The sequence below is a fragment of the Ricinus communis genome, chromosome 2, assembly GCF_019578655.1.
Source record: "Ricinus communis isolate WT05 ecotype wild-type chromosome 2, ASM1957865v1, whole genome shotgun sequence".
NCBI lineage: Eukaryota > Viridiplantae > Streptophyta > Magnoliopsida > Malpighiales > Euphorbiaceae > Ricinus > Ricinus communis.
This window is the reverse complement of record NC_063257.1, coordinates 6,483,188-6,497,523: the sequence shown is the minus strand read 5'-3', so window position 1 is coordinate 6,497,523 and position 14,336 is coordinate 6,483,188. Positions and strand designations below refer to the sequence as shown.

Below are 14,336 nucleotides of genomic sequence, written 5' to 3'. Positions count from 1 at the left end.
ACTGCAAATTGGAGCAATAGAGCAAAGAGAGAGTTAATACCTTAGGCACCACTTAGTTCATACAGCAATTTATATGCTGTAGAAAAAAATGTTGCAGGCAATATCAAGTTGACGATAAATAACCATACTACAAAATTCATTTATAGATGCGCGACGGCGGATATATATTTCAATTTAAGTAAATCATTTTTTTATTAATCAAAATATTAAATACTTTATTTATATTAATTAAACAAGATTCTAATTCATTTTTAAGTATAATGGTAGAATGGAAATTCCGCCCCAACCCAACACAAAACAGGTGAGTGGAAGCTGAAACGGGGAACAGATCACATGATGAACACGTGAGCAGAACACAAGGTACGAAAGGGCTATAGAAGCTAAGATGCATACTGATACAGCTCAGCCGACACGCCACATATGTTGGCATGTGTCAGGCACGTGAAAAGCTCATTTACTTGTTTATTTTTATCATTCTAATAATACGGCTGGCCCGAACCACATTATACATTATATAATTTATATATGTCCACTCACAGTACCGTATTAGGGTTGGACCAATCTATTTCAATTATTTATTTTCTACCTAAAGGATCCCCACCTTTGATTTTCTCTAGAACATGTCTGTCACTTTTCTACCACCAATTTCACATTTCTGGACTTACTGTTTAACTCGCTCAACGACAAATAAGCAGACTTCGACAGGTTTCGCAGTTGTTTTTTCTATTATATTTTCATCTACATGTATGCAAACTTCAGTTGGCAAAGAAACTTACTCTTCTGCTTGTTGACAGTAATTTAAGTTATGGAACTACACCACCAGGGATGTATTTTCATTCCTTTGAATCTCCTCCTCCCGGTGTGGACGACCGGACTGACGAGGTGGAGTTAGCTGGGTGCTCAAAATGCTTTACTGTGATGCCAAACAAAAAAAGAAGGATCTAAAAAGAATTACTACTCTAGATTACCCTCTTTGAAACTTTGACACTTGGACACCCGGAACAATTCGAGACAGTATTATCTAAGTTGATCTTGAGTCTTGACAATGCCTTCAACGGAAATAAAATAAACCAAATGCTTTCCTCCAGCGAGAAAACATATATATATATATAAGATTTTTAGGTAGCACATGCATTTTGAACCCCACGAGTCCTGAACTGTTCAAGGCTTAAAATATTTAGCATACCAAAATAATCAAAGGATTGTCCCCCCATCCCATAACCCATAACCAACTACCCTCTTGCCATTTCTACCTCATATGCATGCAATGCATATGGTAGTTGTAAAGCACGAGCAAAGAGCCTTCTTTCATTACCTTACCTAATCAATCTGCCTGGCCATGGAGAGGCCACACAGGTCTTAAACCAAGGAAGATCATAAACCCAATACATTATTTCAATATAGCTTATTGTTGTTGTGTTTTGTTATTACCAAGTTTCTGTTTTCGCCAAGTTTGATTGCGGCACTGTTAAAGTAAAAGCACAGCTTATGTTCCAGATGGGGATTTAACAAGACACTAGATGAAGAGATGTCAGACAAGAGTTGCTGATGTGATTGTTTGAAAAAAAAAAAAAAAAGAGAGAATTTGTTGTGCTCTATGACATATATTTCTAAATCATAAGGCGGCCTAAGAAAAATAGCTCATCTTAAAAAGTCAGCTTTCAGTTATCAAAGTATGACAAATCAACTAATAATAGATCATACAACGTCCGAATGACGTTCACTTTCAATAAAGAGAGATAAATATACATACAATTGTCTTTTTACATGTATGGTAGTATACTTTCAATTTCTAGTCCGAGTTCCCCATTCTCGCATAGTGGATCCCACAGCTGAGGCTGCAATTCATGATATGTTAATAGATGATGAGGTCGCATTTCCTGAACTGTGATACTTAAGAAAAATGTACAGATTAGTGACATAAAAATCTATGAGGAAAGGGGGTTACATTTCTATCAAGGTCCCATATATGGACCTTCCACTTTATGCTTGATTGGTCAGTTTTCATGGTAAAAGCTTTTAAATGTAGGGCAACTGTGTGGTAATTGTCCTAGTTTAGTGTAACAGCTCTTTGGCCATTTTCATGAGCAACCAGCTAAATTCATCGAATGGAGAAAAACAATACAGCAGTTGTGAACCTAATAATTACTGACAGCCTCGAATAAAAGGGAATAGGTAGCAGTGTGGCAATAATTAGGGGCGCCATTTTACAGCATCTTTATCTATATGTCACAATAAGGAGAAATAGAGAAAGGTAAGTATTAGAGAAGAACTGAAAGAATCAAGATGTACCTCATGATAAGTTAAAACAAACAGGCACTGCCGTCAAGAATATTATCATCCTTGTTCATGTGCATTCTGCTACCATATAACCAATTATGATACATACATGTGGAAGAGAATAAATCAGATGTCTTCTGGGATCAGGTTTTCCTGAATAAGGCTGCTGTTAATCACCTCCACGGAAATACTGTTTGATGTTCTGCGAACTGAAACAGTAGATTTGCAATTGTTCCTTCATTTCTCTCGCTGTCCTTTTAGTGATAGTGAGATTCTCTTTGAAACCAAAAGACGAACTAGAATTATCCTCAGCAGAAGCAGAAACAAGTAGCTCTGATGGCAGATATGCTAAAAGTCGCATTACTTTCTGTGGAAGACATGACCCAGCCTCAGTAAGATGTCATTGAGAAGTCTCCTCCTTTCCCTCCTCTTGCAGTGCTATTGCCTCCTCCTGCGGGGACTTTGACTCAAAGTTTTCTTCACTGACAAGAGAAAATGTACCGGAACTATTGGTCTTAGCAGTTTGTTTTTGTGATTCGTCATTTGCCTCTACTGATCTAGTTTCTAGATGTTCCTTGATGGTTTCAGTAGCATGCTGGAAATGAGTTTGAGAATTGGACAGACGTAGAGATGGAGTAGTGCCACCCAGCCCTTTGGAAAGACAAACATACTTGAAAACCAGCTGTTTGTAATTATATAATAGATCTTCTACATCATGGATTGTCAGATCACCAGCATGAGCAAACAAATATGGGTATTCTCGAAAGACTGAACTTGCCAGGTCCTCCTTCAAAAGCATCACAGCTCCTCTGTTCTCTATGTCCGACAGAGATGAAACCTTTGTCATGAATGACTCATCTTTCGCGTATTGTAAGTTCTTACTACCAGATCTTGCTTCAGAAGATTTAGAACCAATCAATGACTCCCTTGCCTTCTTAGAATCCACGGCTCGAGGTTGGGATTCCATAACTTCTGGCTTAAAATTATTTCGTGCACTTTGATCACTTTGATTAGACAGACTATCCCAATCAGTTGAAAGGCCAGACAGAAGAGCTCGAGCAGATTCCATGTTCTTTTCAAATTCAGCTTCCTCCATTGAAAGGGAATTTGCATCAATGTTGGAAATGAAAGAGACTGCTGAAAGCATATTTGTGAAAAAGTAGGCTGCTTCACCAACTAACCGGGACTGAGACCTGTACCGTTGTATATACAATAAGTTTGAGTTCAGTTGAGGAGGGTTTGCCTGCATAGTTTCAGTTAGACAAAACAATTTTTTGAGATATGGATCACATTTCAAAAAGAATCAAATCCAAAGAGACCTTGGGAAACACAGAAGCATTTACTTAAGGTATATTTGCATAAATCTCAGCTTATACAGCTTTCAGGCATAATCTGAAACTAAATAATATGGACTTTCAACAGATGGAAGGACGCCTAGCACATATGACCATACTTGATATCAAAGAATTAGGGCAAAACTCATTATTAAGCCCCTGAACGCTTCAGTTTTATTCTATTGAGCCATGAATTTTATTTTATTCTATTGAGTCCTTGTACTTTTATTTGTGCTTTCATAAGGATTATTGGGTCCTTAATCAAAACAAAAATAAAAATACAAGAGTCCTATAAAACAAAATTAAAATTAAGGAGCTGAGCAGAATATAACTGAAAAATTCAAGGGCTTAAAAATGATATATTTTGTCAAGAACTAATTCTTATAGGTTTAAGTGCTTTACAATTTGATATAAAAAAAATTAAACATAAGCATGATGTTAGGACTTCAAAGCATGAAAGCAAGCAAAGGAACAAGAAGAAATTGATGCCTTTTGATCTTACCTTTAAAGTAACATATATAACGACAGGAAGAAATTCATCAGCTCCAGGGGGATTCTCATTTGAAGCAATTGAAGCATTAAGAAGTAAGTTATTAATGACCTTGCAACAGTTGAGAATGCATACAAGTTTGTCTCTTGGTGCTTTGTACATATTGATCTTTTGCAGTTCTTTCTGAGCAAGCTGCAAGCACAGACAGAAAGGTGCAGGATAACACCATGTTAGAGATCGAGTATGTGACTAACCTTGCCCTTCAACCCATGTTAACAATTTCAGATACCTATTACACTTCATAGATCAGCATATCACAGTCAATCAGATTCACTCATTTTAATTTTGGAAGGACAAACTTTCTGCTCTAAGGGGTCGTTTGGTCGGTGAACAAATAGAGTAGGAATGAGAATGTAAATAAGTAATTTGCATTGTTGGTGTTTGGTTGGTCAAAAATTACTCTGGAATCAGAATTGGAATCCCCCATCAACTGGAATCACCTATTGCCCCCTTCCTTTCGGGAATGAACTTTTCATTCTCATGGGAATCAAGTCAAATCAATTATAAATGGGCAAACAAGTGAATAATAACTTACTATTTATGTTTACATTATTTTTAATTTTTGTTTCATTCTGTAATAACAAATTAAATATCTTATATAATAATCAAATATTATTATTTGTGTCAATGATAAAAATATATTTTGATTCTCATTTCACACTAAGGAAAACAGTAAATAAAAGATAATCATTCCCACTTCTCATTCCCATTCCCATTCCTGACCTTGAACCAAACAGGTCCTTAATTTTTTTTAAAAGATATGCATATTTCTTTGTGAACTGAAGACAACTATTCAAATCCATATTATAAAGCCTATACAAAATAAGATACATCTAAATCCAATATCTGTATAGTGGAGAGTAGTCTGTTTATTAGTTTTTGACACTATATATGTAAGGTTCCATCCTCCATGAATCATGAATGACCGCAATTCATATGCAAAGACTAGAAGACTCAAAACATCGGCATGCACAAATAACAATATAAGTAGAGAAACAAATAGCCACTGCCATGATTAGACCAATTTAAAGTAAAACAATGACAATATGAAACAAGTTGTACTTTGCAGCAATGCTGATACACCAGCAAGGGCTCACCTCTAGAAGTTGCATTTACCAGAATTTTTTTTTTTTTTAATACCACTCGGCGTGTGAATTGTCTGAGACTTTTGACTTACCAGCCATGATGTTTCATTTTGAAAAGGTGGCTTAATGTCTAAATTTTCTGGCCGAATGAACTGTTGAATCAAAGACATCTTCTCAGAAAGCTGCTCGTCAGCTTTAACATCATCTGGAAGTGAAGCAAATACACGGGTAAATAACTTTGTCATTACATACTTCTCGAGTCCCTGTATTTAGAAAAGAAGAAGATAGATGTAAAAGACCTAAGTTGATAATATTATCATCCATAGTTCAATGACGTCAAAGCATTAACAGAATATAATCCATCCCAAACTAAAGTTAAATGTTTTCCCAATTTATCCAAAGAAAAAAAAGTTTAATAGTCATGAAAAAAAATTGTAGCTCTTCATAAACCATTTGCAATGTGATATAGGACTTGAAGAGCCATGCTTTTTAAACAATTTTATTCCTTCCACTGCAACATATCCATGACGGAGAGAAACAAAGGCATTCAATTGGATAGGAGTTGATCATATACATTCTTAGAAAGCAAAATTCGGATACGGAGCTTTTAGCATTTATGTAAACATCTGTCTGTTGGTTCTTCAAAATTCTCCACCTTTGCAACTGCAACATAGCCGTAAATGTTTATTTGATACAACATTTGTTTGACCTGTGATGTTAGTCATATTCCAAAGAAGATTACAAGTGAACTTGTTTGATGACAAAACTCCCACTCATGCTCCACCCTTTCAGTCTGCCTCTCCCTTCTTCATCTTTCACTTCTCTATCATTTCTACTTCAGTTACTGCAAACCATCTGAAGAACATATTTAAAAAATGCTTTGGCACTTTGACCCACCTTTTTTTTTTCTTTTCATTATATCTGCAAGGAATTCTAACTGAAAGGCAACTGATAACCCAGGTGGTGGAGATGCCCTTACCCAAGCAACAACTGAACTGAAGTATAGAAATTGAGGTAGGATCAACCACGCTAGCTAATTCAGTCAATTTTGTCACTCTTCTAACAGCTGTCTTTGATGGATTGGCAACCTATGTTCTGAAATTATAACTTGTGTAACTTCTACTTTATTATGTGGTCTCATTCGAACGAGTGAGCTATAACTAGTGAACTGTTATTCTAAACCTGCTGAAAAACCTATCTTGGTGATGAAACCACAGCGCTGGAGAACTTACTGTAAACTGTAGTCTCTAAGGGCCATAGTTCATTGCTAACATAACAGCCTAACCCTACTCCGCAGGCCCACAGGAAGGACCTTACCAGGATGAATGATTAGGGAATTGAATTTCAGCAATTATATCATTAGGTTAAAAATTCACGGAGGGAACATCTGTTGAATGTTATTTTTCACTAATAGTACCGATTGCTTTTAACTCATTTTAATGCAATTTTTTAAAATGCGGGAGCACAAGCATCATTTTCTCAAATGCGAGTGGGAAAAATATGTGAGATCAGAAAATGTAAGGACACAGAACAGGCAATAGTTGTTAGCAACAAGATATCGTTATCAAGCTTATATTACTTCTGGAGACATTAAACTATATTTGCAATCAGCATTTATTTAAAAAGAAGAAGAAGAAGAAAAAAAAACAAACGCACTGAGATTGAAAAAAGGTAAAAGGTAAAGTAACTCACTTCACCAGCACTCTCCAATTCGTCATCAGAGCAACCAGCCCAAAGTGGATGAGCCCTAAAAGCTGCTTCCATGTTGGCAAGAAACTCCTGTACCAAAGCACTGTCCCTTTCTGGATCAGGAGCATTGTTCGAAAAAGAAACAATGAAGCTGCCAAAAGCACAGCAATTAAAAGGAAAAACTGTCAATTAAACACCACCAGAGTCCATATAAATGATTTTTCTAATTTTCTTCATGTTAAATCCACCAAACAGGCTAAAAATGACCTCTATAATCATCCAATAAAACTTGCTAACAGTTTCGATCTCAGCATAACTAAAGAGCGCGCGCACAATATATACAATCATATATAAAGAATTGAGATGCGAGAGAGAGACCTCTTGATGGATTTAACGAAATCAGAGGCGGACGGTTGACGCATACGCTCTAGGAAGTCGTGTAATCCGAGAAACACGTCAGCGTTCTCCATTCTTCCACCGTCTGATTTGACTTTTTTCTTTCTACTTTCTAAACCGCAAATTTAAGCTCTTATAGATTGATCGTCTTTGAGAGACAGAACGATTAGATGCCAGGAGAGTAGAGACCAGCTGAATTCAAGTAAAGTGCGCGTGCGTCTTCAAAGAAACGAATACTATTACAAATCAGCTTCATAATTTTATTTTATTTTTTCCTTTTTTACTTTTTATTTATTTATTTATTTATTTATTTTTTTGGTTTGGTCTTAAAGGCTCAACCGTGCTGCTTGGCTAAGTAAACACGAGGAAAACGAGTCAGGATGATAGCGGGTCGGTGCCCTTCAATTCACAACACAGCTCTTGTATCCGTTTCTGTTTAATATTTTCACTACCTCATTGGACCCGACTAAACGTATCACAACTAATATGAATTATAAAATCTCTATGAACCAAATAAAAAGCACTAATAACATTGCAATTAATTCACTTTTTCAGGCCGTTTAGATAGCGAGTACTTGAGTATATTAATCCGGACTGTTATAAATTGTATTGATTTGACCCGTGTATATATCCAATTCCACACTCTATTACTCCTACTCTTATTTTCTATACAAAAATTGGATCAGGTCGTATCCGTATCCTATAATACTCTACCCGTTCAGGCTTGGGTTGCTTCTTTTACATACTGCTGCCTACTTTTTGTTGACCCGCTAATACTTGGGCTTGTTGGACCGGCTAAGATTCTCTTCTTTCTTTTTCCTAATAGACAGGACAAGGCAAGTGATTTCTTAGTAATCTTATAAATGCACAGTACTGTAGTAAGATTCTCGAAGCAAGAATGCTCTCATGCACTTTTAGATGATCTTGGAGCTAAAGTCATATCAAGCTACTCGCTTACCGTGCATTATACGGTTTCAATTATAAAATTAAGTTGATAAATATAATTTAATAAAAAAATTTAATATTTAATATTAATTTATAATATTTTAAAAATAACAACAAACTAACTATTTTTAAATTTTTTTAAATTTTTAACTTTTTAAAATTTTATTAATATAAAATATAAAATTATTTTAAAAATATCTATTAATTAGTTTTAATATTATTAAATTAATACTATTAAAATAATTGATATTACTTTCTTTTAAAAGTAAAATTTTATTGTATAATTAAAAAAATAATTTATAATTGAATATAATATTAAATTGTTAGTTAAGATGTTATTTTATAAAATTAGAATTGTTATCTAATTAGAAAACTAATTTATTAGTTAATATAATATTAAAAAATAATTATTATGCTACTTTTAAGATAAAATTAGTATCATTATCTTATTAGCAAACTATTTATTAATTAATATAATTTTTTAAATTAAAACAAATATTTAATAAAAATAAAATTTATGAACTAATAAATTAATAGAAGTAATTATAAAATTACATATAAATTTAATTTTATATATAAAAAAATAAATATACATATTAAAATAAATAAATATACATGTCAAAATAAAAATTCTATATATCAAAAATTAAATACATGTCAAAAAAATTTTAGATCCCAAAAATTAATATATATAAATTGCATTTGCCTAATCTTCAGACCAGAACTAAAGTAAAAGAGTATTCATCAGCGGATGTCCATGAATAGAACTTTGGATATGCAAGAGCCCAGGCTCAACATAGCAAGAGTAGAGATCAAAACATCAAACACTAGACAAATATTACAAAGAAAGAATAGGAGATCCGTAGCAATGCCATCTCTTTTTCTGGATTAAACAAAGTATATCTATTTCAAATTCCTAAGGCGCTAACATTACAACACGACACCTGCTAACATGGGCATACAACAAGCTTCTATGGGGTTAATCTGTATCTTACAATTGCATGTTCTAGACCTTTTTCTGGGAGGGAGGTGGATTGGGAGGGTCTAAGAAACTCTTCAACTATCAGGAAGTATAGTGTGGTGTATACATACTCTTCATATTGTATCCTCCCACTTGTCAAAAGCACCGGAGGGTCTGTTGAATAATACACCTGTAAAATCCGTGTCTAAGCAATAACTAGCATCTTCAATGATGAGCTCCTGTATAAATACCGTAAGCTCATTGTGCCCCAGATGCTATATAAAGCCTCCCCATGAAGGTGAAGAAGCAATATGTTTGGGAACTTCTATAAAAAGTGGAATACTATCTTTATCTAACATCGCCATTGCCTCTCCAGTCTTTTGCCAACCACAAACGGACATTTCTTCATCCAAGTAATACAGTTCCACTTAATTTCAAATTAGAGCACCCCATACAGCTCCATCCCCTTCGCTGCACCTTTCATGAACAAATTTCATCTTCTCCACCGATTTGCATATTCCACTACAGCTCCAGTCAAAAGATGCAACACATACACTACCTGCCTGTGCCTTCCACTCACAATCTGCAGTAGCAGTAACAAATGCATATCAGGAAAGAGGAGAGAGGGAAGTTGCAAGGAATGGAACTCAACAATAACAATATATTTTCTAATGGTTTAAGTCATTATTAAGATCTCAATAAAAATACTTATTCCCGACATGCTCCTCAAAACAGTACCTGGTGGAGTCCCACAGCACATGTTGCGGTCATCAATGTGCTCAATTTCAAGTCCAATAAACCATGATCCAAGCGACACATCTTCATTAGCAAACTTATGCAATATGGGCCTGCATTGTTAATCAGCACCAGAAAGACTTATAATTTTGTCTCACGAAATAACAAATTTCACGTGCAAATATCAATTACTGCATCGACTACTCTATCAGGGTTCATCTCGAGATGGACCTATAAACCAATCTGTTTCAGCCATTTGGCCAAGTCCTAAGAAAATAATTCTAAAAAGATGTTTGAAAGAATTCACTGTCAGAATAACAACAAAAGTTTATACACACAGAAAAACTATCAAATGATATGATCTACTGAAAAAGGAGCCTAAGACCGTGCACAAGGTAGCTAGGAAGGGAGCTAATTACGCTTCGGTACTTCGACAAATTGCAGTACTTACTGGTTGATGGAGATATAAGTGGCGAGATCCTTTGAGATTGCATATATCTGGCCGGTTGCGTGTCGAAAATATTTGTTCCCTTCCTCTCCAAATTTCCAATATTCTGGTTCATGATACTTGACATTCCTACAGAATAGAATGAAATTCAAAAAGAATCACGAATCACTGCTTTGAAAAGACGCAGAGCCATTGACATTTATATTCTCATCAATATGACAGGTCCAGAAGGATTACTTTTGAGAAAGAACAGGTCCAGATTTCATACATCCAATGTACACCCTGGGTTTTGAACGATGCCGGGCAAGAGTAGCAGCCAGCATACCTACAGAAGAAAGGCATGTAAAAATCTATATTTGGTATTCGGTAATGCTAATGAAATATTTTCAGCAATATAAGGTTAGAAAGATGCTCATAGTCAATGCCTACCCAGATTAACATGAACATCGTCGTCCACCTTGATATAGAATTCAGCATCCCACTTTGCAACAGCAGTGGAAAAGAAAATTTTTGTTTTTGCAGACAATTCGTGGTATCCTTCAACATGCTCCTACAAGATGATAAACAACGCGATTCAGTTTAGGGCTTCAGGTCTTATGTTTACACAGATATATACAAAACAGTGCATGCATTCTTACCAGCCTAAGGAAATCCTTATGCTGAGCATCTTCTGAATCGATGGCTCTATCTAAAATGCTGTTGGATGTCGCACTGAAACAATAATACATATATTATTAAGGTCACATTCAAATTAAAAACAATAAAAAGTTTTCATTTCGGATTAGCTTTTTCATGCCAAAGGGATTAAATGATGATATATCAATCATGTATCTTTCATTATCAAATCAACTACTTGGTATTTGCAAGCTATATCAAAGCACCTGTGGAGCACCTATAAAGATGCATGTTGTCAATATAAACAGTTGACAGCATACATTCCAAACATTGACCGAGGATGTGAATGCAAACTAGTATCTTGATTACCTAAATAACCCTTAGTGAATACATGGAGATGCTGCAAAAGAATGATGATACATTCACCAAAGGGACTATGTTTTTGTGCGTAGTGTGTTTCTATGGCATATACTAGAGTCTCACCTAAAAAGAAACCATTTAATGTTTAAAGAAGGAAAAAAAGAGTGCAAAAAGAAAAATTTTCACCTATGGCCAATCATGAACCGAATAATAATTCCCTTCTCACGCTCCAATTGAACAAGCTTCTCCCCTAATCAATTACAAAAACCTTTAGTAACATTGATGAACATTAATTAAAATGTATAAAAAGAAATGCATCAAACCACCTTGAGGCATCCAAGTCTCGCGAACGGAATCACGCCTTTTTCTACTACTAAAAGCTGTATTAATCCCAATAACCATGAAGACTTTCTGCCTAGGTGGGCCCTCAAGATGAGGCGTGACAACAGAAGAAGCACCATCCAAGTTCATTTCTTGAGAACTCCTAGATGCTGCTATCTCCATTTGAAGCATTGCAATTGACTTGTCTAGTGATCTGATAGGTCCAACGAAAACATACATATCCACAAAGATGTTAACTAACACAGAAAGATTACCAAACATAAAGTGAATAAAAAAGTTTAATTTGAACTCACTGGATTGCTTCATGTGTTTTCAGGACTTCACCCATCACATCTTTATCATTTGAAAGCTTCTATTTACAAGATGAAACAAGATCCAGTACAAAATTAATAAATAAACACATAAGTAAAGAGCAAATAATGAGTTTGAGCACTGGTTGAAAGAAGAAACCTTTTGAGAAGTAGAATCTTCAGAGACGAGTTGCAACTCTTGTTCATGTCGATGTTGAGCGATGAGCTGCTGACCGTTAGATTCAGACGGGTCCCAGGCCCTGCGTTTCAAACTAAACACACGATCAGATCACAATCAAATCTAAAATTAACTAACTAACGCACGCAAAAACCTAAGTCAAAAAAGAAAGATAAATTGAAAGGAACCTGATGGAGAAGAGAATTCCAAGAACGAAAGAAAACACGCAGATAAATGGAATCCATTTCACAGAGACTTTAGCACTGGCTCGTGCCTTCATCGATTGCAAAGATATAATAACAATAATAATTATAAAATTATAACAACAATAACAATTAGTCTTGAAGCGGCTGAAGATGGAAATGAATGAATCGATGGCTATGGTTTTATTTGTTTTTATATATACATATAGAAAGAGAGAGAGTTGAGCTGGTTAACAAGAACAGAGACTTGATTTGATTTTTCTTTTTTTCCCTTTTTTTTTGGTATTAAAGAAAACGAAAGTTTAATCAAAATTACGTGGGTTGGGTAGTTAATGGCTCGGAGGGCGTAAGAAAGGTTCGACTTTGTGTCGTTTTAGTCAAGGCGTGGATCCAACGTCGAAACCTCCTTCTCTGTCGGATTCGGAGTCAGTCGCGCCCCAAGTCAAGGTGTTTTTGTAAAAATATATATATAATTATTAATATTATATATATTAAAAAAAAATTATAGTTAGAACTAAATAAAATTTTATAATTATAAAAATATTGTAAATTAATAAAAATTTGAGTAATAATTTTTTAAATTAATATTTAATCTTAGCAAAATAATTTAACCAAAAGTAATATATATAAAAATTTTATTATATTATATAAATAAAATTAATGAGACAAAATAATTATATAGTAAGATAAAATTATAATATAACATATAGATTTTTAAAATTATAGATATAATTTTACTTTATAGAATAATATTTTTTTAAAGATGGTTTACAAATTTTATAATTTATAATAATAAAAATTTATTTTTATTCATAACAAGTTCAAATTATTATCATAATTTTTTTATAACTATATAAAATATCATTGTAAAAAATTTTAATATATATATATATATATATATATAATTTGACCCTTGATTAAATTTTTATATATATAATAATTTATATTTAAATTTATTAATATTATATAAATTATTCATTTAGCGTCACTTGCTTGTGATTCTACCGCCTTTCACGTTCATACTAATTTGGTTTTCATTTAAAATCAAACATATCAATATTTTATATAGTTTAAAGAGAAAAATAAAAAAAATAAAAAATAGTATTACAATATATTTTTCTTTACTTATACCCATTTTTCCAATCAAAAGGATTTTACAATAATTAAAATTTATTAAAAATCAAATGACTGAAAATTTCAATAACTATATAACTTTTAGAGAATATACTAAAAAATTGAGTGAAATTTTGTACCTTCCTCGCAAAACTATATACCACATGGAAAAGCAATTACTTAGACCAGGTCCATATCGTCCACAAAATAAAAGTCATGTTTGAAATTATTATTAAGTGCCTAATTAGACTTTAGAATTGCTTAAATTTGACAGATTACATTTTAAATCTTTTATAAATGATTTTTCTTTTTTAATATTTGGGATTGCTGTTAGGCACTGAAAAGCAAACTTGTAATCTTTTAGGTTTAGTAAATTAACTTCTTATTTTTTTTTTTTATATAAACTATTTCTGTCAAATTTTTTTGAACAACCATTAATATCTTTTCTCAAAATCCTTTTTTTAATGGGTTTTTGTAAAGAACAATTTTAAAATATCAATTTACTTGCTTAAATTCAAATCTAAAAGCACTTTTGCCAATCATAATACAAAGGAGACTGAAGAAGAGTCTTTTTATAAATGGTGCTTACTTTAATTCTTATGGTCTTTACTATAAATTCGTTTAAATATATATTATATTGCCTTTATGGAATCCATTTAATTTATTAGATATGTAACGCACATTAGGCTAAAGAATAAAATGCTATGAAGCACAGATACAATAAAACACATATAAATTAACATGCTATATTTAAAATTTTAAAATAAAATGTCGAACACATACATATATAAATAATATAATAACAAAAATAA

At 33.4% G+C, this 14,336-nt stretch overlaps 2 protein-coding genes across 7 annotated transcripts; both read right to left on the bottom strand.

Annotated features, from left to right (window-relative positions):
* Positions 1 to 1,701: 1,701 nt before the first annotated feature.
* On the bottom strand, positions 1,702 to 7,798 carry LOC8262992 (vacuolar protein sorting-associated protein 9A). 3 transcript variants are annotated; one of them, XR_007214815.1, is made up of 6 exons: positions 7,317 to 7,798; positions 6,942 to 7,089; positions 5,342 to 5,512; positions 4,117 to 4,296; positions 2,293 to 3,523; positions 1,702 to 1,893 (listed from the first exon to the last, which is right to left on the bottom strand). XR_007214815.1 is itself a non-coding variant. In XM_002513795.4 (5 exons), exons 1-5 carry the CDS (start codon positions 7,406 to 7,408, stop codon positions 2,681 to 2,683), a joined length of 1,434 nt encoding a protein of 477 aa, XP_002513841.1. In that variant the 5' UTR covers positions 7,409 to 7,798; the 3' UTR covers positions 1,702 to 2,680. The 3 variants fall into 3 exon arrangements, 1 of the variants encoding a protein (XP_002513841.1); XR_001534860.3 differs by having other exon boundaries at positions 1,702 to 1,838; XM_002513795.4 differs by having other exon boundaries at positions 1,702 to 3,523.
* Positions 7,799 to 9,085: 1,287 nt separating this feature from the next.
* Positions 9,086 to 12,766, bottom strand: LOC8262993 (beta-1,3-galactosyltransferase 7). 4 transcript variants are annotated; one of them, XM_015716113.3, is made up of 11 exons: positions 12,397 to 12,766; positions 12,191 to 12,302; positions 12,034 to 12,089; positions 11,725 to 11,933; positions 11,585 to 11,648; positions 11,062 to 11,134; positions 10,853 to 10,973; positions 10,661 to 10,748; positions 10,427 to 10,552; positions 9,979 to 10,088; positions 9,086 to 9,823 (listed from the first exon to the last, which is right to left on the bottom strand). In XM_015716113.3, the coding sequence occupies exons 1-11, from the start codon at positions 12,486 to 12,488 to the stop codon at positions 9,675 to 9,677; spliced, it is 1,200 nt and encodes a 399-aa protein (XP_015571599.1). In that variant the 5' UTR covers positions 12,489 to 12,766; the 3' UTR covers positions 9,086 to 9,674. The 4 variants fall into 4 exon arrangements, with proteins under 4 accessions (XP_015571599.1, XP_015571598.1, XP_015571600.1 ...); XM_015716112.3 differs by having other exon boundaries at positions 12,034 to 12,092; positions 12,397 to 12,762; XM_015716114.3 differs by having other exon boundaries at positions 12,191 to 12,290; positions 12,397 to 12,761.
* Positions 12,767 to 14,336: the final 1,570 nt, after the last annotated feature.

Excerpts from the sequence above, each read along its gene's own strand:
- LOC8262992 (XM_002513795.4), bottom strand. The coding sequence starts at position 7,408 with ATGGAGAACGCTGACGTGTTTCTCGGATTACACGACTTCCTAGAGCGT. Across the intron at positions 5,513-6,941 it reads AATTGGAGAGTGCTGGTGAA|GGACTCGAGAAGTATGTAAT; the intron begins GTGAGTTACTTT and ends TTCTAAATACAG. Across the intron at positions 3,524-4,116 it reads TTATATATGTTACTTTAAAG|GCAAACCCTCCTCAACTGAA; the intron begins GTAAGATCAAAA and ends GAAACTATGCAG.
- LOC8262993 (XM_015716112.3), bottom strand. The coding sequence starts at position 12,488 with ATGAAGGCACGAGCCAGTGCTAAAGTCTCTGTGAAATGGATTCCATTT. Across the intron at positions 12,303-12,396 it reads GGAATTCTCTTCTCCATCAG|TTTGAAACGCAGGGCCTGGG; the intron begins GTTCCTTTCAAT and ends TCGTGTGTTTAG. Across the intron at positions 10,089-10,426 it reads ACTTATATCTCCATCAACCA|GCCCATATTGCATAAGTTTG; the intron begins GTAAGTACTGCA and ends TTAACAATGCAG.